This window comes from Megascapheus bottae, chromosome 32, assembly GCF_031878675.1.
Source record: "Megascapheus bottae isolate mThoBot1 chromosome 32, mThoBot2.hap1, whole genome shotgun sequence".
NCBI lineage: Eukaryota > Metazoa > Chordata > Mammalia > Rodentia > Geomyidae > Megascapheus > Megascapheus bottae.
This window is the reverse complement of record NC_143540.1, coordinates 122,676-147,030: the sequence shown is the minus strand read 5'-3', so window position 1 is coordinate 147,030 and position 24,355 is coordinate 122,676. Positions and strand designations below refer to the sequence as shown.

The 24,355-nt window shown below is 40.5% G+C and overlaps 3 protein-coding genes across 3 annotated transcripts in view; 1 reads left to right on the top strand and 2 right to left on the bottom strand.

The window, feature by feature from the left end:
- Med12l (mediator complex subunit 12L) overlaps nucleotides 1–24,355 on the top strand; it is a 177,513-nt gene that overhangs the window by 97,517 nt on the left and 55,641 nt on the right. The gene's annotated exons all lie outside the window — the stretch shown is intronic.
- P2ry13 (purinergic receptor P2Y13) lies at nucleotides 9,541–11,616 on the bottom strand. Its single transcript, XM_090323137.1, has 2 exons — nucleotides 11,564–11,616; nucleotides 9,541–10,609 (listed from the first exon to the last, which is right to left on the bottom strand). The coding sequence occupies exon 2, from the start codon at nucleotides 10,597–10,599 to the stop codon at nucleotides 9,610–9,612; it is 990 nt and encodes a 329-aa protein (XP_090179263.1). The 5' UTR covers nucleotides 10,600–10,609; nucleotides 11,564–11,616; the 3' UTR covers nucleotides 9,541–9,609.
- On the bottom strand, nucleotides 15,945–19,389 carry P2ry12 (purinergic receptor P2Y12). Its single transcript, XM_090323133.1, has 2 exons — nucleotides 19,228–19,389; nucleotides 15,945–17,681 (listed from the first exon to the last, which is right to left on the bottom strand). The coding sequence occupies exon 2, from the start codon at nucleotides 17,665–17,667 to the stop codon at nucleotides 16,627–16,629; it is 1,041 nt and encodes a 346-aa protein (XP_090179259.1). The 5' UTR covers nucleotides 17,668–17,681; nucleotides 19,228–19,389; the 3' UTR covers nucleotides 15,945–16,626.

The window sequence follows — 24,355 nt, the reverse complement described above, 5'->3', positions numbered from 1 at the left end:
GCAACCCAGAAAAAGGTAGTTGCAGGAGTTCTTATTTAGTTTCTACCTAAGAACTTACTAGTTCTCACACTTGAATTTGACTTTGTGCCTGACCTTCTTCTGGGACTTTCAAGTAAAAAAGCCTCCATAGGACGCTTTTTATTACCAGGAAAAGTTTACAAGTACTAGAACAGGAAAGTGTGTCAGATGAGCATGGGAAGATCAGGAGGCACAGACACCCAGGACTAAGGAGGACTTGCCTTGAGGTCCATGCAGCGCTGACTTGATGTTGGAACTAGCTGGGATGGGTTTCATCGAGGGCGGAGAGCCCTCTGTACACTCCTTTCTAATGAAGAGGAACAGGTAGACCTTGCTGGACAGGGTCAGGGCCCAAACCCTCTGGGATTCATGGGCCCTAATGCTTCCCATCTGGTCAAGGTCTGCAAGACAAATGTAGCTTAGTGCTCCTTGAGTATATGTTTTAGACTTGGCATTTGATGGTAGTGGTCTTAAGTGACAGGGCTGTAATGTCACACTTTCTCTTCTTTTTTGGACAAGGAGAAAACTGAAATTATAAGGATTTCAATTCTCAGAGGCTATCATTTTCCTATTTAAAACATCACTAATATACATATACTGATGTGGTCCTTATGTTTCAGAGATAAAATGAAATATTCACAGAAGTCCTCAGATGCAATTCCTGAAGGAACCTCCCTTATATTTTATACCCACTTATAACCTAAGACTTACTTTAAAGTCGAGTGGGGGCGGGGGGTGTGGGGAGGGCTGTGCCAGTAAAGCCAAGCTCTGCTAAAGGCCTGGGGAAAGAAGAGAGTTGCCTCACTGATGAGGAGCCGCCTGATTTTGAAGTAGAATTAGGTCACTGCATTCATGGAGTATTTTGTTAATGCCTGTTTGGAGTCTTTCCCGAGGGGGTGGAGTGCAGAGCGTATGAGCCCTTCAGTCAGGTTTGCAGAAGCTCTTTTCCCTAGTTACGCTGAACGTCCATCATTTATAATGGAGTATATTTTGGTTTATGTGCATTTTTGCAGGCAACCTTTAGTTGCCTTCCCTGTATGTATAGATATATGTATAAGCTGGATTGTAGCGCTCTGGGAACTCTCTAGATCCCTGTTTGTGTGCTGTCTGGAGCTCTGCTGCACTCCTTTGTTGGCAGGAATGGCCTGGGCCAGGGTTCCATGGATAGGTGTCCTGTTTTTGTGTTTGCAACTGTGGGAATCTCATTTTCTCTCAGCTGTGAAATAGAGGGAAAAATAAATACTTGCCTACTTTCCAAAAGTGAGATAGCATAATGCCAAGTTAGTTTTATATCACAAATGCCATATACAAGCACAAATCCTGGCAGTCTTTTTTTCGATTTAATAAATGCCTGATTACTTACTTTGTTTAATTTTATGCATTTGGGTTGAAACATGCATTTCATTTTTGTGTTTAGGCAAAGTATAATTTAGAGTAGGGAAATTCAAAATCATTTAAGTTTGGAAGATGGTCAGAGAGAATAGGGCTGCAGCTAGAATAATGGTTTGAGATTAATATGTTCTGTGTTAAGTAGTCCTTGGAAAGGCCCTCAGAATTCAAGACCTCGGTCGTCTTTAAGTTGCTTGATGATGATGATCATCAGTCTAACTCGAGGAGACGCGGGCTTTTCTAAGCTGATGTAGACCCCAGTGCTTGTTTTAGAAGGTCAATTTGTGGTGTGAACACTGAACTTTAGCATTAAACAGTTGTTTTCCATGGTAGGTGGGGTTGTCATTTGCATGGTTCTGGTAAGGATATCGTTATGGTTTACTGAGGACAGATATGAGGTGTTCACTAAGCTTGCTCAGGTCAGCAGTTCTAATTGTTCCAGACCTAGCCAAAGCTTAGTGTTAAGTTAATGGAATAAGAAAAGAAAGACATCTCCAAGAATATCTTTCATGCAGCCGTCTCCTTTGTCTTCATTGCTAGTTTCATTATTCTTACTATTTTTATTTTAGTTAGTTGTACTAAGGGGTGTCAATCCAACATGTCATTTTATGAATACAGTATGTCTTGATCAATGTCCCCTCCCCTTGTCCTCATCTCTCCCAATCCCCATCTAATACAATAGCTGCAATATTCCATTTTATGATCTTATATTCTGATTCTCAAAAATTACTGGTATTTATAAAGATTAAATATTTTTAAGTAATAGATAGTAATATTTATAGTGTAGCTAGCCCATGCCCTACTCTTTTTTTTTTTTTTTTTGGCCAGTCCTGGGCCTTGAGCTCAAGGCTTGGGCACTGTCCTTGGGCTTTTCAATGCTAGAACTCTACCACTTGAGCCACAGCACCACTTCTGGCTTTTTTCTATGTATGTGGTATTGAGGAATCAAACAGACGGGCCTTCGTGCATGCTAGGCAAGCACTCTACCAATAGGCCAAGCTCCCGGCCCCACCCTACTCATTCTTGAGCGAGGTCTCTCAGATAAGTACTTGTTTTGTCATTATACCCCCAGTGCTTCTGACCTCCTCTTGTAGAAACAAAACCCTTCCTCACACATATGTGGTAAAGGTTTATGATACCCTGTAGAATTCATTGTGTGAATCTTAACTGCAGTATACTCAAGTATATCATCGACTTCCACTACTTTTATTTCTTTTTTCTCTTTTGTCTGACACACTGGGGTTTGGACTTGGCATCTGATGCTTATCACTCATATGGCTGTAAGTTCCCATTCTGCTGATTTAAAATTAATTTGTGCTTTCCCCATATTAAGCATGTTTGTATTTTACATATTTTAATGTAGTTTATAAATGTATATATGCTTGAACCAGGCAAGGTCTAAATAAGTAAAATATCTCCAGGTGAACACATTGTAGGGACTACTTGGTTGGCGTGAAGTTAATTAAGTCATTCAGGGAAGAGGAGACAGCATCATAGAAATGTCTCAGGTATAGAAAACTTCAGGGTTGGAGGTGTTGACTCCTGGCACAAAATATCAGATAGTTAGTTACAATAGTTGTGTCGATGGGAGTCTCTTCCAGATTGGGAGTGGAGTAGAAGCCACCAAAGCAAGGGTTAGTGTGCCTTCTATGCTTGCTGCCAGCAGCTTTAGGTGTTCCATCTGGTTGATGTACTAGCTGGTCGCCCTGTGCCTCTGGTTTGCAATTATATATGGGATAGTAAATGAGATGAGATCTATGCTGTCCCAACATGATCTTGATCAGAATGGCTTACTATCAGATACTTGGGAGTAAAAAAGAAAGATAAAATTTAAGATCCAGTATATACAGACAGATAATAAGCTGTTTTTATTACATGGAAATGTGTATACATGTGTGTGTACATATATGTAATGTTTGCAGCATAAATGAATTGAAGACTAATTTTAGGAAAAATGAATTTTGACAATTAACAGATACTATAATTTTATCACTTATTCAGTGTGGCCTGGTGACACACTGATAGTAGTGTCTGTGGATGTCACTTCTGTGTGCTACTAAAAAGGTAGGAACTTTCAGGCAGCATTCACCATTCTTTTATTCATATATATTGGCACACATTGGAGTAGAAGGCTCACCTGTCCAAACTTGCTCCTCTTTTTACCACTGCATACTCAAATAGTGTAAACAAAATTGAAAATAAAAAGTTACACCTACGGTTACTTTTCCAGTTATATATTAAAGGTTTAAAGACCCGAGTGTTGAAAACTTAGCAGCAGGCTTAAAGGAACATAATTCCCAGAGTGAGTAATTGGAGACATTTTTGAACCAGTATCCACCACTGTCTTGCTAAAACTTTCCCCTTTATATCTTTGCCGTATTATTTGTATTCCTGTAAGTTCTGAGCAAGGGTAGTCTCTCTAGTCATGAAATGTGCTCTGAGTACATGTCTCCAGCCCTGTGTTGGTGGCTCACACCTGTAATTCCAGCTGATCTCTGAGGATTGTGGTTTGAAGCCAGCCCCCAAGCAGGAAAGTCCATGAGACTCTTATCTCCATGAAGAAAACCACCAAAAAAAATCTGGAAGTGGAGCTGTGGTTCAAGTGGTAAAGCAGTAGCCTTAAGCAAATGAAGCTCAGGGACAGAGCCCAGACCTGAGTTTAAATCCCAGGACTGGCACCAAAAAAATAAGTAAATAATCCAGCAGTGCTGTAAGTCTGCCAGTTTATCCCTTAGCCCAGCTGCCTAAAAGGATCCACTTTATTTGAAATTGTGTCGACTGGCAGGTTGGATAAGAAGATCAGCTACCCCAGATCATTGTAAGCCTTCAACAGCTACTGTGCATGGCGTCAGGTCCATGCACAGGCCTGCCTCCCTAGTCAGCCTGAAAGCCACCTAGTTGACACTCACACGTTTGCACAGCTCAAGCTTGTTTGTTTGTTTTCTGTGAACATTTTACTCACTCAACTACGTTGCAGCTCCTTTAGTGATGTATCTTTGGGTGATTTGCCTTCTGCTCCTGTCTATTATACTACCTCAGCTTTTGGAGCCACCAGAACCCTGGCATATTTAGTAAAAGGCACCCTGTTGATTCATGACTCTTCCTTTCTTGGGCTTTGAGAGTTTTTCATGTGTTTCCTTAGTTTTACTCAGTGTAGGAGCATACCAAGAACCAACGGCCATTCTGGTCCTCTCTATCTGAAGTGCCGTGGCATTTCTTTAGAGTCGTAATGACATAATCTTATTCTTAAAGAGAATGCAACACTAAGACATGACGAAGAAAGGAAGAAAAGCAGATAGACTCTGAAGGGAAGGTCACAAAAGAAAATTGACTTATCCCCTTTCCCTCCCTCCTGCCTGCAGGAGTCCCTGTCAGGGTATCTTGTCAGTTCGACATTTCCTTTTCCTCAATTAATTAGATAAGAATTTATGACAAAATACTTTATTCTTCTCAGCAACATCTTTACATTTGGAATTCCGAAATTAAATTATTCCTCTATCCCATTTCCTCTAACACTTGACAATCTAAGGATGAGACCTTATAGAAAGACTAAGAGTTCTTAACCCCATAAGGAGTTAATCTGGAAACTGACAAAATAAGGCACCAGTGGGTGCCAGACTCCCCCTCTGATAGTCAGTTCTGTGATGCCAGATCTGTTGCTGTTCATATTGCTAGTAAACTGGAGTATCAAATTGAATTATAAAAAGAAAAACTGCTGTTAAAAACTTATGTACTTAACATGACAGTTAAGTATATTTAAGAATAAATGTAGCCTTCTCTTGGAGATAAATTATAACCTTATAAATCAAAGAGGTGCTGGAGCCCAGGCACCCCATCCTTTCCAGTCAACTGCACACCTGCCTTTCTTCTCCCTCCCTGGAGGGAGAGCAGACCTGGCTGGTGCTGGCCTGCTGGCCAGTTGAGAGTGGCACTCTGTCTGCTGGCATGTCACAACATGATTTCCTGAGGCATCAGAATGAGGATTACCCTGTTCCTCAGGTACAGTGAGAGACCAAAATGAGATGGTCAGGCCAGAAAAGAATCTTTTCTTTGGTCTCTCTTTTAAAAGATCTGGATGAAAAATTACAAATCGAATTTAAGTGTTGAGTTTGGGGAAATAGTTACGAGACATTGGATTCCACTCGTCTAATAAAGAAAACATGGTAAGGACATTTCATTTAGTTGACGTGACTGCTGTTACATCTCCACTGTGAAGGTACAATGTGCCGTTGGTGAGCCCTGCCAGCCTGCGCTGGACACTGGACCTGCTCTGTTGTCCCAGTTTTGAAAGCAGTCAACCCTACCCAGGACAATTTATTTGTCTGCTCTGCCGGCATGCTATTTTCTACATTTCCTTCGAACATTAGATTTAAGGAGAAGTATAATTACTTTTAATCAATTCATTGTGCTAACAAATGCAGCTTTGAGAAAATGAAAAATTCTTTTATTTACCTTTTATTTCCGTGGTTGTCTGTCCATTCACCTGATAGGAGTGTCTTCAAGTTGAAGCAGGCTTCGCATTTCTAATTAGAGTAAGATTAAAGCTAAGGTTGGCAGGGAAGAAGGTTTTCTGGTGAAGCGTCAGAAGTAAGCATTTTTCTCTGCTGTGTGCCCTCTGCCCTGGGGAGTGCTCTTGAAAACTCTCCTGCCCAGGAACAACTGGGCAGCTCCCGCTCGCTCGTGGTGTAGGTGACTCACATTCAGGGGTAGGTGAGCGTGGTAGAGTGGAAGAGCATTTCCTGAACTTGCCGGAATCTCTAGGGTGACTCACCTGGAGGGAGCACACTGGGCTAGAATTAGAATGTGAGGAGTCAGAGTGGTTCCTATCATTGAGGTCCAGTCTTGAGGGCTGCTCCCCCCCACACCCCCTCTTTGATTTTCAGTTGCTAATTAGGAAATATGCATCTTTAATTGCTGGTTAAATTTTGGATTGAAGGGGATAAGAATATGCTTAATGAGTGATTTCTCAAAAATGCTGCTCTACATGTTAAGCAATAAAAATGAAGGATGTTTTATAGTATTAGTTGGTCACTTTGGAAACCGTAGTTTTATTCAGGAATGTGATGAAATCTATAGACCTAGTTTTATATACATTCAAATATAAACATTCAAGATACAGTTGTTTAGGGAACAGAGTCATTGAGTCCCTTCCATGGTATTCTTCCATAAAACAGCTTGCTTTTGTTTTGTTTTGTTTTTGTATGTGCCAGTCCTGGAGCTTGAACTTGGGGGCCTGAGTACTGTCCCTGAGGTTTTGTGTTAAAGATTAGCTGCCCTACATACCATGTGTGTGTGTCTGAAGATAAGAGCCTCATGAACTTTCTTGCCTCAGCTGGCTTAGAACTGTGATCCTCAGATCTCAGCCTCCTGCATAGCTAGGATTACAGATATGATCCACCAGCGCCAGGCTGGTGAAATATTTCTTTGGGTTGGCAGGGTGGATGAAGCCCCTGGGAGGGCAGCTGCCCTCTGAGCTTCGTGAGTGCCGTGTCCCGTCCCCCCCCCCCCCCACACAGGCTGGAGTCCTCACAAGGGCAGAATGTTAAGTCATTAGGGTGACCACTGCCCTTAATTACAAAAATGGAATTCACCCTTTCAAACGTTTTTATCCAAGATTTTTACCAAATGAAGGTAAAGCTGCTTTTAAGAGAATTAAAAAATGCATGTGGAAGCTTTTTAGCCTTTTAATCATGATGTGATGCATCAACAAATGATATGCTGCTTGTGATTTGAAATTTTACTGCCAGAAAAACTGCAGTGTATTAAAAGCATGAATTCAAAGACTGTAGTCTCTTTTTAACCCTCTTAAAGGAATGTCATACAAAGAGTTTTATTATTGCCCTAAATTCCAGTGCTGTGTATGAAATTCATAGTAGGGAGTTTATTGGGACAGATATTTGATAGGATTTTTTTATGCTATTGTCTCACTGTTCTCTGTCACCAATCTCAATGTATTGATTTCTTCATCAAGGAAAATGCTTACATTAAGGATGTCAAAGTCCTTTATGGTACACTAACTCGTTATTTTAAACAAAGATAAGCAAGGATCTAATTGATACATAGCTGTAGGCGATCTGTCTTAGATACCATGTTTTTTTTCATGTAGCCAGAGCATGGATTGTAGTAAAATCTGGCTTAAGCCTGTAGACACAAAGTCATCCTAATTGTGGCTCACATCCAGGAGCTGGGCATTGGTGCTGTGTATAATTATTATTGCAAACCTTTAATATTCCTTTGGCAGCATTGCTATCTTTGAGTCCCTGTTTGAATTACTGTGCTTAATCTGTCACTTGAAGCAATTTATATCTATTAGATCTGATTTACATAAACCACTTACCTTTTCTGGTATGAGAACTTTATTTGCAGTGGTTGATTACAGCGGGAAGGATATTTTCAAGAATGAATCCAGAGATGTGTTGGCATCAGAATCTGCCTTCTCATTGCTACTTTTTCCTGAGGTGGACATCTTTTTTTATTATTATTTTTATTTGTAATTAATGGAAGGGTTACAGTTATATTCACCAGATAGAAGGTGTATTACTTTACACACATTGATACCCCTTCTCATGTTTTTGTCCCCGTTTCCCTCCCCCTACCCTCTCCCCTCATCTTGTTTTCCCCTCTTCCCTTTCCTATTTCAAATAAACAAATAATCGTATATACAATATACTAGATAATAAGGGAAGATACTATAACAATATGAGAATAACCAAGGGAAAAACGTAAGAGATGAAAAATACCCTAGCACATTAAGAACAAGAGTCACACATTGTAGGGCTCCTGTTTCCATAGAGGTGGGCACCTTATGCTGTCTTCTGTCCGTGGAATTGTTTGTGAGAGGCAGTGTAACAGAATTGCTGATGAGAGCCAGAGGCAGACTCCAGTCTGGAGCCTAGTCTCGCCACATTTCTACGAGAATGCCTATCATGAAAGCTTGTAGAGTTTAATGAAATAATATATATATATATATAGGGAAATTTCTAGTGTTTTAAACTCAGTTGGTATTTGGGGAATAATGGCATTTTCCTTACTGGAAGGCTTGGTGAGAAAGAGTAAGTAAATGAGTGTGTGTAAAGGTGATTGGAATACATGACAAAGTTGGTATAATTAAAAGTGGAAAATACTCCTCAATTTGGAAGGTAAGATATAGTTACACTATTTTGATTGCATTTAGGAAGCTTCTAATTTCACTTTAGTGGTAAACCAAAGAGCCATTGAAATAGTTCTTACAATCTTTCTTTGGGAGCTTTCTCTCTTACAAAGGAGGAAATCAGCACTAGTGTAGTCCTGAAAGTGTGGAAGGGTAAACTGACTGCAGGAGACGTGGGGAGATTTAGGGAGGGAGGTGGTCTCAGCAGTACTGAAATCAGTTCTCCGTAGATTCAGGAAGAAAGAAAGATAAGTGTCTTCCAATATTGGTATGTTGATTGCGGGTTAGTAATTATGTCACTTACATGTACCAAGCATAGTACCTTCTGTTGAAAACATCCGCAACCCCTGGTCTGTGGTTGAGAAATACAACAAAGTGGTAAAAGCAGTTGTACAATGAGAACCTTACTGGCACAGTGGGCAAGTGGAGCATGGACTTGGCTGAATACCACAGCACCGTGTCGGTGGGCCTGTGCGCACTTAATAGTCTGATGGAGTGATATGCCTCTTAGGTTGTTCTGCTGGGATGTGGACAAGAGTCTCTATTGTTTTTCGGTGGTAACCATCCTTCTTCCAGGATTCTGGAGGTCTTTTCTATCCCTTTGGAGCCTCTGATTCTGAATATCTAGCATATTTTTCAGTCCCTGCCTTGGGCTTTCATTCATGGACTTTGGAAATCAGGACTTGTTCATTTACTTACGTCAGCAACTATCCACATTTTGGGGCTGTAAAAGTAGTAATGTTGTATAGAATACATGTGCACTAGAATGTGATACTTTTAGAAGGAAGTTCTTAGCCATACATGTTTCTTCTTAATCTTTTCCAGTGTGAAAATAAATGCACCCCAAAAGGTGATTTCTAGAGATGACCTCTAGTGGCCAAATGCTTCCTTTTACATTCAGTTAATTTTAGCTCATTTTGCTTATTAAGGTATCTATCTTTCCAACACACTAGGATAATAAAGTAAGACAACATTGGTTCTAGTCATTTTCCTTTTATTGCTTAAATTTGATTTCATCACTACTGAGTGGAAGTTAGCCAACTGTTGAGTTGTCAGCCCAGGGTGATATTGTCTGTCTGACTGCTGTGGTGCTCTTGGCTTGATCCTGTTGCCCTTCTCCCCCTCACACAGGGTAGTCTGTTTGTGAATTTTTTGCATAAGAATATGTATATTAAAGGATCCATGCAAACATTGGTTGCTGCCAAAAACAGAGTTGTTTCTTTAGCAATAAACAATTGGTTCTCCAGTCTACAGTCAGTCTTATTACGGGTCTGACTGTGAGTATAGGGAACCCTGGCAAAATGGAAAGGAGCAAAACACACAAAAAAGACAACCACAACTACAAAGACTTTTCCCTCCAGTTCCTTGTTGCTTTTGTGGTCCTTACTTTTAAACTTTTTATAAGACTCATATACTTTCTTTGCAATCACAACGTAACACAGAACTATTAGGACAAAAATAGTCCAGAAAATAAATTGACAGATGTAATTTACCACTTGATGCCAGGTTAGCCCCAGAGGGCCCTTTAATGAGGCACACTTTTTCACAGATGATGGCGTTGCTTCTCTGTTGTTCAGAATCATATTTGGTAGGGAGATAAGGGTCAACATGAACCAGATGATGACGGAAGCAATTTTTGCAAAAATAGGTTTTTTTACAAAATATTTTCCAAAAGGCCTAATGATCTTGAGGAATCTGTCAAAGGCTATGAGGCCTAGCAGTATTATGTCTACATACATAGTCTCATAAAAGACCACAGAAGAGACGCGACACACAAAAGCCCTGAGTTGCCAGGGTCCTAGGTAAGAGTCCGAGAGGATCTTGAAAGGAAGCATGAGTGTCATCATCAGGTCAGCCACCAAGGTGTTCTTGAGGTAGATGATGAAAGTGGATGAGCTGGGAATGTGGAGGAACACCCAGAGGACCAGGGTGTTGAGCAGGATACTGGCCAAGAAAACCACCGTGTAGAGGGCAGGGAAGATGAGCCGTGTCACCCTTGTGTCTCGGGGGCATCTCTCAGACCCGTTGAAACCCTGCATCATGGGTCAGCTACTGTTCAAAAAAGGAAAAATAAAGCCCCTTCACAATTTGCAAATACTTTCTTAAAAAATATTTGAAGCCTACTTACAGCCTATATTTACTAAATAAATACCTTCAGTGTCTAGAAGATATATATTTTTATCTAAAATTTTGAAATACCTAATGCAGTTCTGGTACTTTTTTTTTTCTCTTTCTTCCTTTTTTTTGGGGGGGGGTCAGTCATGGGGATTGAATTCTGGGCCTGAGTGCTGTCCCTGAACTCTTCAGCTCAAGGCTACTGCCCAGCCCTTGAGCCTCAGTCCCACTTCCATTTTTCTGGTGATTAATTGTAGATAAGAGTCTCCGGACGTGCATACCTGGGCTGTCTTTGAACTGTAATCCTTAGATCTCAGCCTCCTGTGTAACTAGGATTACAGGCGTGAGCCGCTGGAAACCTGGCAGTTTTAGTATTTTTTAACAGTGCTATTACTTTCACATCCTTGTGAAATTCAGACAGCAGGTGCCACATTTAACCCAGCAACAAAACAAAACACCATTAATTGGTAACATACGTGTCAGATTATTGTATACTACATAAATTCTCATGCTCATAAAATAATCCCATTGTTTGTTGAATAGTAAATTTAAGGCACTTATTTCCTTAACTATAGTCTGCTTTTTATCTTTTTATTTTATTTATTATTATTATTTTACCAGTGTTGGGCTTGAACTCTGGGCCTGGGTGCTATCACCACGCTCTTCAGCTCAAGGCTAGTGCTCTACCACATTGAGCCACAGCACCATTTCTGGTTTTCTGATGGTTAATTGGAGATAAGAGTCTCATGGACTTTTGTGCCCAGGGTGACTTTGAACTGTGATCCTCAGATGTCTGCCTCCTGAGTAGCTAGGAGTATAGGCACGAACCACCATTCCCCACTAGTCTGCCTTTTTAAAGCAACCACATTCATAAGAAAAACTAAAATTCACCTGTGTTGGAGAGGATCCTCAGTTCTTTATCTTCTGATTGTGACAGCCATTAGTTCAGCCAAAAATGAGCTCATAAAGCAAATGTCCTGTTTTTTTATACTTGGTTTCCTTCCTCATTTTTACTATGTGCTTCTGTAATGTCATCTATTTGATCCTCTTCTTGTTTAGCCCTTGGAGGGCCTGCCGGCAGAGTTAAGTTTCATACACATCACTAAATCCACAATGATTTGAGTAAATTTAGTTGTAATTAACTTTTTGTTTTCCAGTAGTTACTATCCTGGCCTGTCTTGTTAATGTTAGTGCCCCTTGTACCTAGTAGAATAGGAGGTAAAATAATAGCTTCAAATTACAACCAAGTAGAAGAGTAAGAACTGACTTTAACACCAGACAGAATCATCTTCTGTATGCTCAGAGACTGGCTTTTCCAGGAGTTTGTTTTCAGGAGGGAGGTGTGTTCGTTCTGTAGATATTGGTGTTAGTTGTTGGTCTTGAGAAGTATGATATGAGAGCGAACATAGTCTGCAAGAGGGAGGAATGCTGTGCCCTAAATTTTGAGGGTATGAATCCCAGATGTATCAGTAACTTGGTATTATATTATGGATAAATGATTGAAGACCTTTCTAGCCCAGTTTCCTCTTCTGTGTGATAGATTTCAAAGCAGGACCTATCTCACAGCAATGGAAAATGGATTGGTTCTCTAAGCATTTAACAGCTCTTCACTCTGCTTCATGGGCTTCGTGGCTCAGTCTGGGACTGGAGTCTGTGACACTTTCCCTGTAAGCCTCTTGAAGCATAGAGAAAGTTTGCTGAATATAGTTGGGCTGCGCTGGAAGATAGGTGAAGGGAAGGAGGACATTAGGGGGTTTTCAGGAGGATGTGGCATTCTTGGTGAGTTTCATTTCATAGTCCTTGCTACAGGTTTTACCATGGAATTGGCCTAGACTACAGAACTGGGTTGATCAGAAAGTTTTGGATGACTTGGCTTGGGATTTAGAAAATAAAAATTTCTTACCTCTTTGAACATTTTTAAATACAAAGCAATATAATACATAACAATTTGGGTTTTCTATACCCAGTGCATGGCACAATTTGAAATTTTCCTCAAGCATGTTTTCCTTGGGAATACAGATTCAAGATTCACAAATACGATGTTCATATAATTTCTTTTTGCCAGTCCTGGGGCTTGAACTCAGGGCCTGAGAATTTTTCTTGGGCTTTGTCAAGGCTGGAGCTCTACCAATTGAGCCACAGCACCACTTCCAGCTTTTTTCTATGTATGTGGTACTGAGGAATCAAACCCGGGTCTTTGTGCATGCTAGGCAAGCACTTTAACCACTAGGCCAAACTCCCGGCCCCTGTAAACATAATTTTTAGAATATTGGTTTGCTTGCTCCCACTGAGGATAAAAGCCAAGCATACTTTTAAAACTATGATTTTAGAGGGTTTAACTTACATAATTATGATTTTTTTTTCTTTTTTTGCCAGTCCTGGGCTTGAACTCAGGGCCTGAGCACTGTCCTTGGCCTTTCTCAAGGCTAGAGCTCTACCACTTGAGCCACAGCACCACTTCCAGCTTTTTTCTACATATGTGGTACCAAGGAATCAAACCCGGGTCTTCATGCATGCTAGGCAAGCACTTTAACCACTAGGCCAAACTCCCGGCCCAATTATGAATTTTTTACAGTACAAATCTATTATTGAGGAGGAGATTTGGAATAGTTTCACTTTAAACAAGGGAAATTCTGTATATGATTTCATAATTCAAAAGTGGGAAATCATATGTTGCTTGAATTTCAAAATGCCATTGTGTGGGAAACTTCTAAAGAGGAACTGATGGATAGTGCGCATCTCTGAATTCACAAAAGTATGTTCTTTTAGGTGTGAGAGCCTCAAATGTTGGGCCTTGGTAAGTATGTTAGTCACATTTCCTAACTGCCAGCCCTGCTGAGGTAGCTTAGAATGTGAACGTCATAGCCAGCAGTAGAACAGAAGCCTGTCTCCAGATCTTAACTTTTCTTAGACTTTGGGCAAGTTATTTATACTGCCAATTAAATAGTTGCCTTCAGTTTACAGTGAAAGTAAATAATAATGTGTGCTTCTAGGGTTTGTTTTGAAGAGAATAAAGTGATGGAATATTTACCATCTACTCAGAATAATGACTATCACATGTTAAGAGGAAAAGAAGTGGAATACTCATATGTGCAGATAGCACATAAAAGACAAGTGAGAAGAATCAGATGAGACAACCAATAATCCCAGAATTTAGGAGCCTGGCACATGGGGGTAAGCTAAAGATGTGAACTCTTCTTGGACCTACAGAAATAAAGTGACAAATCAGTCACGTCACTACAGCTGTACTGTTGTGGCCCTCATCCTCACCATAGTTCTTAGAGATGGTCCATTTTAGTAATGGGAAAACCGAAATGGCAGACATTAAGCAGTTGTCCCAAAGTGATGCCACCAAAACCCACTGCAAGCCTCCACAGTGTAATTCCTGTGCTCACTGCAGTCTTGTATGGTGTAGTTCCAGAGTCCTACATGGAACCTGCCTAACTCTCATTTCAGAGAAGCAGTGGGTAAACATGGAATTGCTCACTAAAATCTAGAGCTCTTAATCTGGGAGTTATGTATAGAGGCATGAAAAAGAATAAACTACAGGGCTGGGAGTTTGGCCTAATGGTAGAGAGCTTGCCTAGCATGCACAAGGACCTGGGTTCGATTCCTCGGTACCACATACATACAAAAAAGCCAGAGTGGTGCTGAGGCTCAAGTGGTAGAGCTCTAGCCTTGAGAAAGTCCAAGGACAGTGCTCAGGCCCTGAGCTCAAGCCCAGGACTGGCCAAAAAAAAAAAAAGAATAAACTACAATGTTTAATGGACTTGTGAAACTAGGCCACAAACATGTGTGAGGTTGAAGTGTAATTGTCAGACTAGGGTGACAAGGGAATCAAAGGAGACACAATAAAAGTTGGATAAATTGCCCACTAAATGTGAATAAACTGCTGCTTCTAGTTCTAGTCTTCTTTGGGATGTTTTCATTGCATCAGTTAAAATAAATCAGTACATATGTATTTAAATGCATAAGTCAATAAATATATATACAAGGCGATCTGGCAACTCCAGGTTCTGTCTGTAGGGTGTGCGTGCTTGCCTGCAGCACAGTAAACCCCTGCATCTGGTGTTGCAGCTGGTGTAGGTGGTGGGGGTGGCCACTGCCGCTTACCCAGCAGCACAGAGAATGTGATTTTGGTTCCAGTGTTCACCTGTGCCACCTATGCCAGAGCCACTTCTCGCAGGACCAGAGGAGTGAGTGCAGGCAATTGGCAGTGGATGACAGGGGGCAGGTTTACACACATTCAGTCCTGCACTGAAATGTGTAACTCAGCAGACGATGTGTGCATTTGAGTGATATTATTGAAATTTAGCAAACTTCTAAATCTTACTACTCTTACTACCTACTCTTTGGGTTTCTTCTGACATTTTATTTAGATATTGATATATAAGGATGGTAAATACTTGAGATACATGATGTTACATGTTTGGTTCATATTAAAAATATCAACTATGGCCTTTTGATGTGGATTGCTCAATAAATACATATAATAAGAATACATTTAAAAATATCAAATGAGGCTTGTGTGAAGCCAAACCACCAATCTGCCCTATTTTATGAGACTATGTGCCATTTTCAGATGAGACTTTGCCAAAACCGTGTAATAACACAGTGGTGGCAGCAGTGCTGAAGTATGTTTGATTTGTGACGTGTATGGAGAAGGTGAGTCATGACAAAAAATTACAACAAAATGAAGACAGAGTGACTGTAGACTTTTTATATTATACACACAAATATAAACAAGTAATCCAAACAGTTCAATCATATTCCTCTTATTAGTGATTCAGGGCAACTTTGTAGTTAAATTTACTTCATATTTCTTACCAAGGCAAAATGCTTGTTAACTCAATTAGCAGGTATTTCCAGAAACTATTTAAGAAAGGTAAGTGTCAAAGACAGTATTGTGTCTGTTGAAGTTGTCAAGATATTAGTGAAAACTCTTACTCTAGTGTTAAGGAAATACTTTCTTTAGTATTAAAATGTCATAAAGGTAGTGCCTCTTTCATAATTTCAGCCACTATTTATGATCTTTATTGGCATAGTATTTTTAAAATCATAATCACCTTAATGATAAAAACAATTCAACTCCACCAAATACCATTCCATTTAGTTTAACTTTTTGAGAGTGTTGTAGCAATTAATTTGTACATCCTTGAGGTTTTGTAGTAATTAATTCCTGCTTTATATACCTGATATATATCCCAAGAACAACATCCATTTAAACTTTTATCAATATCAGGCAGCAAGGATTTGGTCTGTTGTCTAGAGTATCTTAGTAGTGTTTTTGGATAGATTTTTTTTTTAATTTTTATTTTTGCCAGTCCTGGGAACTGAATTTAGGGTCTGAGCACTGTCCTTGGGCTTTCCTCAAGGTTAGTGCTCTACCACGTGAGCCACAGCACCAGTTCTGACTTTTCTATGTATGTGGTACCGAGGAATTGAACCTGGGTCTTCGTGCATGCTAGGCAAGCACTCCACCACTAGGCCAAACTCCCGGCCCCTGGATAGATTATTATATCAAATTGATCATTTTTTTCCTCAGCTGACAGTGAAGAAGATAAGATTGTGATATTTAAAGAATGTACCTTTAAAGAATTGCAACTTTGTGATGGCTATATTGCTTGCTAGCTTTTAAAATCAGGAACTCCATGTCATTTTTGTGGCTGCCTATTATGCCAATTCTCAAAAGCAGGAATTCCATGTTGTTTGCCATGGAGCATGGAGATTGGATACAGGTTTACTATACAGAGCTGGACTGTTTTTCTGCATTTGGGGATAGTTTTAATAGTGGAAAAGCAGATGAGAATTACTTTTGTAGTTATATATCCCCTGTTTCAAAAGCAATCTTAAATGCTGCAGGTTTTTCTAAGTTCTTGTTAATGTATTGACATACTGCTTTCCTTTAAGGAGTCTGATGTCCAGCAGAAAGAAGCGGCCCCTCTGGTAATGGTTTACATGGGTGTCTCCTCTGGGTGACCACCATCCTTTCCTTTGTTCCTGTTTTCTCGGGATGAAGATGTTTTAGATTTGGGGCACTTTAGCATGCCTGTCAAGGACTTTCTGAAGGACTTGCAAAGGAAAAAGTAGATGAATGGATCCAGGCATGCATTCAAAGACGTTAACCACAGAGTGCTCTCTTTCACATAGAACAGAGTGTTCTCAGAGGCACAGTCAAAGACATCTCGGGTCTGGCTCAGGGTGTAGGGAATTCGGGCAAAATGGAAAGGAACAAAGCAGATAAAGAACACCGCAATGATAATGAAAACCTTGACATTTACCCTTTTCCTGGGGACTTTGCCCCCTCCCCTTGTTCTTACATATGACCTGTAGAGTTCTTTTGTAATGAGGGTATAACATACAATGACAATGAGAAAGTTGATCCAGAAAATTACTTGACAGATGTAGTTGACTATTTCATGCCAGACCAGACCAAATTCTGACTTGAAGAAGGAGCATTTTTTCACACTAACGTCTCTTGGCCTTCTGTTGGTAAGAATCATGTTAGGCAGAGAAAGTAAGAACATGAAGGCCCAGATGACAATGGACAGAATCTTAGCCCCCAAGAGATTGCTGGGGCTGGAAGTGTTAAAAGGCCTGGTGGTCTTTTGGTATCGGTCAACAGTTATCAGTCCCAGGAATGAGATGCTGATGTACATTGTGAAATAAAAGACAACAGAGGTGACTTGGCACACGAAAGTTCTCAGAGGCCTGGGGCCTAGTTGGGCATCACTAAGAATTTTGAATGGGAAAGTCAGAATCATGAGGAGATCAGAAATGACAGTGTTCTTAAGAAAAATAATGAAGTTGGATTTACTGTTGATTTGAAAGAAAATCCTCATTGCTAGGCCGTTGGTGATGAGTCCTACAAAAAATAGGACAGTGTAGAGCAGTGGGAAGAGGACTTCTGTGATCTGGTAGTCCCTGGTGCACTGGCTGCTGTTCCCAGGGGCAGGGGTGACACCGGTGGGGGTGACGTTGGTGGTGGCTTGCATTTTCTCTTTGCAGCCTACGGGAGGAAAGCAAGGGAGCTGTTATTAGTCATGACATTTGTTATTACCTCCACAGTTCTCTTTAAAAACTAAGGATCTGCCTGATGTTTATTGTAGCATTACTAGGACTGAACCCCAGAAGGCCTCATCTGAGAAAGTTTATGTGACTCAGCCGGGTGTGGTGGCTCACGCCTGTCACCCTAGCTACTCAGGAGGCTGAGATCTGAGGATTGTGGTTCAAAGCCAGCCCAGGCACTGGAGAAGGTGAAACTCTTATTGCCAGTCAATCAGTAAAAAACGTGAAGTGGGGCTATGGCTCAAGGGGTAGGGCGGTAGCCTTGAGCTGAAGAGCTCAGGGACAGCATCCAGGCCCAGAGTTCAAGCCTCAAGCTCCATGACCCACAAAAAAGAAAAAAAGTTTATATGACTGGTTTCTTTTTTCAATTTTTGTTTCAATTTTGTTAAAAGCCTACTTATATTTACATAGGAAACAGATATATGGATGAGATTGTAGTTCTTACTTTTCCTGTACCATCCTTACTCCTGGATTTATTTTAGTATCACCAAAGGATTACAAGGAGAAATGTTTGATAATTGTCCATTTGACAATTAATTAAAAAAATGGAAATTATGAAATCACTCCTGGTAAATTTATAAATAAATCAAATAGCATCACAGAAAAACAAAAGTGGAAGATATTCCTTCCCTCCCTCCATTCCAACACCGGTTTCACAAAGAACCGGTATGTAGTCACAGACATTTTTCATCCATGTATATTTTATTTCCAATTTGTTCACTACATTTAATTTCCATGCATATTTTCTGAATGTCATTCAGTAGAAATTTTAAAATGGTAAAAATCAAAGAAATGACTAAAATTCACATAAGTATACACATGCACATATACATGTATTTACATATATGTGTGTGTGTATGTGTATGTGTGTGTGTGTGTGTATGTTCACCAAGGCAGCAGGACGTTTTCCCTAGATTTATAGAGTAAATAATGGTAGCTGAAGTAAAATGGCAAAGCCATATCCTTTTCTGACTTCATAGGCTATTATCACAGTAGGCAGGTATTGGGGCAGTTCTCAGTGATTTCTCAATATACTGTCTAGCATCTAACTCTTGAAACTTGAGATGAACTTTAGATTTTTAAATTGCATCAAATGTAATTCATTGGACATAAATATTCTTTATAATCAGACAATCATGTTGAAAGCAAAAATATCTTAAAAGAAAAAACAAACACTTCCATGTAAAAGGTTTAGCATAGTAAATGAAATGATGCCAGATTCCCCATAGAATCATAGAATTCACTTTTTTATCCTGTAATTATTGAAAATTTTTTTTTTAAAAAAACAAATCCTGAGGCATCAAGAGTATGGTGTAAACTTTTGAAAATTCTCACTTATTACCTAATCGCCTTTTTAAAAAGTAAGTAAAATTTTAATGTTTATTCCAAATATATTTTTTCTGTTATTGTTATTTAAGAATTACAACTTTAAGAAAAGCTGGGAAAATTTACACATAAATTTTACCTAAATACTGACAGAGTATTACCTGCTTTAGTAGATTCTGAAGGATTTGAATGTCTTCAGTAATGGTTGTTAGACTGGCATCTGGTATTTTCCTATTAATGTCTCAGTTTAGTTGCCAAACTTCTTTGTAGTAGAGAATTTGCTGAGTTTTCTTCAGTAAAGTCTTGAGCTTTCTATAGGGAAATGGAAGGAGAGAGGGAAGAGAGAACTTCACAATCAGAGATTTATCTGCAGCATTGTGGACACCAAGTCCCCTCTGTCTGCTTCTAGGACTTCTGCTTTTACTTCCTGGGAATGTGGGACCAGAGTGCAGAAGTCATCTTTTTATTATAAAAAATAACCTAAGGTTTTTCAAGCTTCTTACTGAAATCTGCTATAGCTGATGATTTATAAGTTCTTCATTTATTTTCCATACAGATGATAAATCCATAGATCAAGATTTTGAAGTCTGTTTCCTGGAGAAAGAGGCAAAAATCATCTTTTTTAGATGATTTTCACGTATAAACATGCTATGCTTCACTTTGGATGATGTATTGCCTTGTAATAAGTAATTGCATTAACTCAAAACGTGGCCTGGTTGGGGATGTTAAGCTTCTTGTTCTTGTTTCCTCCCTGGTTAATAATGTCATTATTTTAAATTTGTGTTTGATTAATCCTTTTTAGGAAGAACAGTTTCTTCCCATTATAAAGAACCAGAATCTAAAATTACATTAAAAAAGAAAAGCAGCTATTTAGCTTGCTTCTTGTGTAAAGCATCCTTCATGCTTTTCTTTTGCTTTCTTTTTTTATATATGCCTTTTTATTGTATTTTATTGTTGTGGTGATGTATAGAGGGTTACAATTACATTCATCAGTGGGCACATTACTTCTTGAACATTGATGCCCTTTCTCATGTTTTTGTCCCACTTCTCCTCCCTCTTCCCCTACCCCTTTATGCTTTCTTGAGTTAAACTTAACTGTGATCAATTTCAGTTTTTAGGTTTTGTTTTTTCCTTTACCATAACTTCTAGTTTTGGGGAAAATGGTAACATTAAGGTATCTTTGTATCACTGTTATGTACAGTTGTGTGAATCACTATTCTATACAGCTCTTTGGTTTTTAAATGCAAGGGGCAACCGTGTGGTAGGAGTGAAACTGGACGGAGAACTTGTTTCTGCTTCACCTTAATGCAAAGGTGGGTGCTCCCGGTGTTACTGCAGACCACATGCACCCTAAGCACAGCATCTCCAGTGGCCATACCCTTCTGCTAGCAGCCCAGCTCCATGAGCAAGTGCCTCTGCTAGGAGCACGTGTTTGAGTTGTTTCTTCTCAGTGTTGAGGCTGTGTTCAGAATATCAGCTCAGAATCACCTGGAAATGTATTATACAGGTGCATTCTCAGGTACCAGCCTAACCGCTATGAATGAGAGGTTGTGGGGGCCCTGGCCCCCTTTTTGTGTTTGAATGAGTCTTTGCTGTGTTGCCAGAATCTTGCAGTTTGAGGGCCACGGCTGTAAATGTACATAGAGTTTTAGTGCAATTGAAGCCAAACTGTCAGTTTCCCTCTGTCAGTTACATGTGAATATTCACATGCTACTATTCCCATGTAGTTACTTTTAATTTTACATCAGCCTTTCTTTGTAACGTGGAAGTAAACCTTTCTTATTTGTAGATTTAGAGACCTGAATTTCTTTTTTGCCAGTTGTGGGGCTTGAACTCAGAGCCTGAGCACTGTCCTTGGACTTTTCTTAAGGCTAGAGCTCTACCACTTGAGCCACAACACCACTTCCAGATTTTTGGTATGTATGTGGTACCAAGGAATTGAATCCGGGTCTTCATACATGGTAGACAAGCATTTCTACTGCTAGGCCAAACTCCTGACACCAGACCTGAAATTTTTGTTCAGAATAATGGCCAACATTTGATTTCTTTCCTTTCCTTTTTTTTTTTTGGCCAGTCCTGGGCTTGAGCTCAGGGCCTGAGCACTGTCCTTGCACTTTCTCAAGGCCAGAGCTCTACCACTTGAGCCTCAGCACCACTTCTAGCTTTTTTCTATGTATGTGGTACCAAGGAATCAAACCCAGGGCTTCGTACATGCTAGGCAAGCACTCTACCACTAGGCCAAACTCCGGCCTCTCCTTTTTAAAAACTGTGTGTATGTATGTATGTATGTGTGTGTGTGTATTAAAACCAGTGCACTGATTCTAACTTAGTTTCTTTCTCCTTTATCTGCAATTTCCGATTGTTTTCTCTGATTTTATTTATTCCCTGTGGTTTGATTCTTTCTATTAATTTTGACGAGAATCCTTTGTCTCCTGTATTGGTAATCTGCTTCCCATTCCTGATTTCCTTAGGAAGATTTCTTCACTTGAATCATAGCTTCGAAGCAGGTGGGGTCTATTGCTTTCCAGCTGCTTGCTGTTCTTCCTGCTCCTTGCCTGGAAGCATGGGTTCCTCTCTAACGGTCACCGTTTCATCATCCCTTCTCACTTCAAACCCCCACTCTGGCTTGCTTTCCCCACAATTCATGAGAAACTTTTCATCGGAGGCTGACCCATGGCGTTCCCATGGACTTGGAACTCCACTGCGCACTCTCTGTGGCACTCTCTCTCGTCTGTCTCTGTCCCTCACTTCTCCAGCACGGGGAGAGCTTCTGCACCCTTCTTGGGACTGGATCCCCTGCATGTATCCCTGACCTATTGCTTGGCTTGTGTCGAGTAATGCTCACCATACATTTCTAACTACCATTCAGAATCCTGGCACTTGCTTTCTCAGTGCTCAATGTGCTTTTTGAGGGTCTCCGAGAAAATTTTTGTAGTGGGTTCATCTTGGAATCTAATGAGGTGTATATTCACTCCTAGATTTTGGTGCCCAGGCCTTTTCCTTCTTGAAGTATATCATAGATTTTGTTTCCTAGTGCTCATTTCTAATACTAAGTGTAGTTAGTTTTGGCAACATGTACATACTCTAGTACTCCCAATTCTAGTGTGTAGCTCACTGGATTTCTCCCTCCCCCCCCCCCCTCTCTCTCTCTCTCTTGTTGGTCCAGGGGCTTGAACTCTGGGTCTTAAGCTCTTCAGCTCAAGGCTGGCCCTTCACTAGACTTTTTTTTCTTTCTGAAACTCTCTATATGTTTCTTTTCCCCTTCAGTTTCCTCAGCTCTTTATCAGCATATGTTCTGTAAAGCTATTTTTTCTTTATTTTTACCCCTACCTCATATTTGTTCATTAGCCACATATTTGTTCATTAGTCTCCTTTAAATTTTTCTATCTGGTATACTTAACAGACACTCAATACCAATGGTGCTTATTAAGATAAAAATGAAAATGAAGACAGAGATGACAGACTTGAAGATAACCTAAAACAAACAAACCTAAGTTGCACAATTTCCTTCCCCTTCCTAGTCCTTATGTTGTTCAGCTTTAGACAAATAGATGGGACCACGTGGGGGCTGACAATGTGCTTGCACAGCTTTGGGGGATTTGGTGACAGGAGAAGCAACAGAAAGGTAGGAAGGGCCAGCAGCTGTGTGGATGCGTGTAGTGGACACTGCTTGTAATTTGTGAATGATAAGCAGCAACCATGTGTACAGTGTGTTCCCGACTCTGTATCTGTTTTCTCTCCCCCCTGTCCAGGGAGGTGCACTGCTGATCTGTCTGTCAGGAGAGGAGGTTCTGGGGCTGCTGTCAGTACAGCATGGGGCGTGGCTGTCCTGTGCTGCCTTCCAGGAAGCCTTTGCCTGCACTGTTTGGGCTGGTTACAGCTCTACAGTTAATGCATCCTGTGGCATTGCATTTTCCTCAAGAGTTCTTGGCATTTAGATGCACGTTCTTTTTTGGGGGGCGGGGCCAGTCTTGGGATTTGAATTCAGGGTCTGAGCACTGTCCTTGGACTTTCTCAAGGCTAGAGCTCTTCCACCTGAGCTACAGCACCACTTCTGGCTTTTCTATGCATGTAGTACCAAGAAATCAAACCTGGGTCTTCGTGCATGCTTGGCAAGCACTCCACCACTAGGCCACACTCCTGGCCCCCAGAAGCACATTCTATAGAGTAGTTGGATAACTTAGCTGATCTTTGAGTCACTCTTCTCTCAGGCGTCATGTCAGTGCATGTGCCTTCCTGAAGTCACCAGGGCCTTGGGGGAGCACTACCTCAGTTTTATAGTTTTCTCCTGTTCTCTTTATCGCTTTATGTGCATACATCCCCAAAAGGAAACATAGAGCACCCATGTTCTGTGACAACCATTAAAATCAGTAAGCCTCTCACAGCTCTTTCTTTGTGCAGCCTGGTTCGGAGTCAATGCCTGGAGCTGTCTTACACAGTGTCTTGTATTTTGAAAATCTGAGGAGGGTGTGTGTGTGTGTGGGGAGTCATTTCTAGGAAAACGCCCCTTGCCCCCCTCCCCCAGAGGTAGTGTCTTCCTCTCATTTTAACACTAAAACCTTGGGTGTTATGGGTTAGTCAGTGAAGCATGGAAACACATAATCTTTTTAGTAAAGTAGAATAATAATTTTAAAAAAGGAACCTGTGTAAGGGCAGTGTGATGTGAAGTCAAATATGTCCCCAGGGGTAGGCTGACAAGGTGGGGACAGAGACACTGTGCAGAGTGACAAAGATCTGGAAGGAAAGTGGGGCTGCAGCAGCCACAGGCCTAGGCAAAACCCCAGAGCAAACGCCTGCAGGCACTGTGGTGGCTGTTTGTGAGAGCCATCACTAAGTATGAGCAGGGGCGGGGGGGCATTTGTTTCCTCAAAGCAGTGTTCTTAGGTGTTATCCCAAGAGTTCTTTGAAATGGATGCTGGTAGGACTCGTAAGTGCTGGACCAGGGAAAGATGTGAGGCAGAGAAGTGCAGGTAATGGACTAAAGTTTAACTGTAAGATCTAACGGAGAGGCTGAGGTAGAATCAAAGAGCAAGAGCACATCCCAGTTGACTTAACTTTCTCTAAGGAATTACTTGGTGATGTCTTTACATTTCTGTTATTTGGTGACTAAAAATGTCTTTTGTCATACGGTGAAAAAAAAATTCAGCGCTTTACCTTGTTGGGAGGGGAGCAGGGGGCAGTCTAGAGGGCAAGCGTCTCTGAATATGTTTATATTTCCACTTAGTTACTTTACACGTAATGAAACTTCACTCACTCTAATTAAAAAAAATCATTTGGATACAAATATAG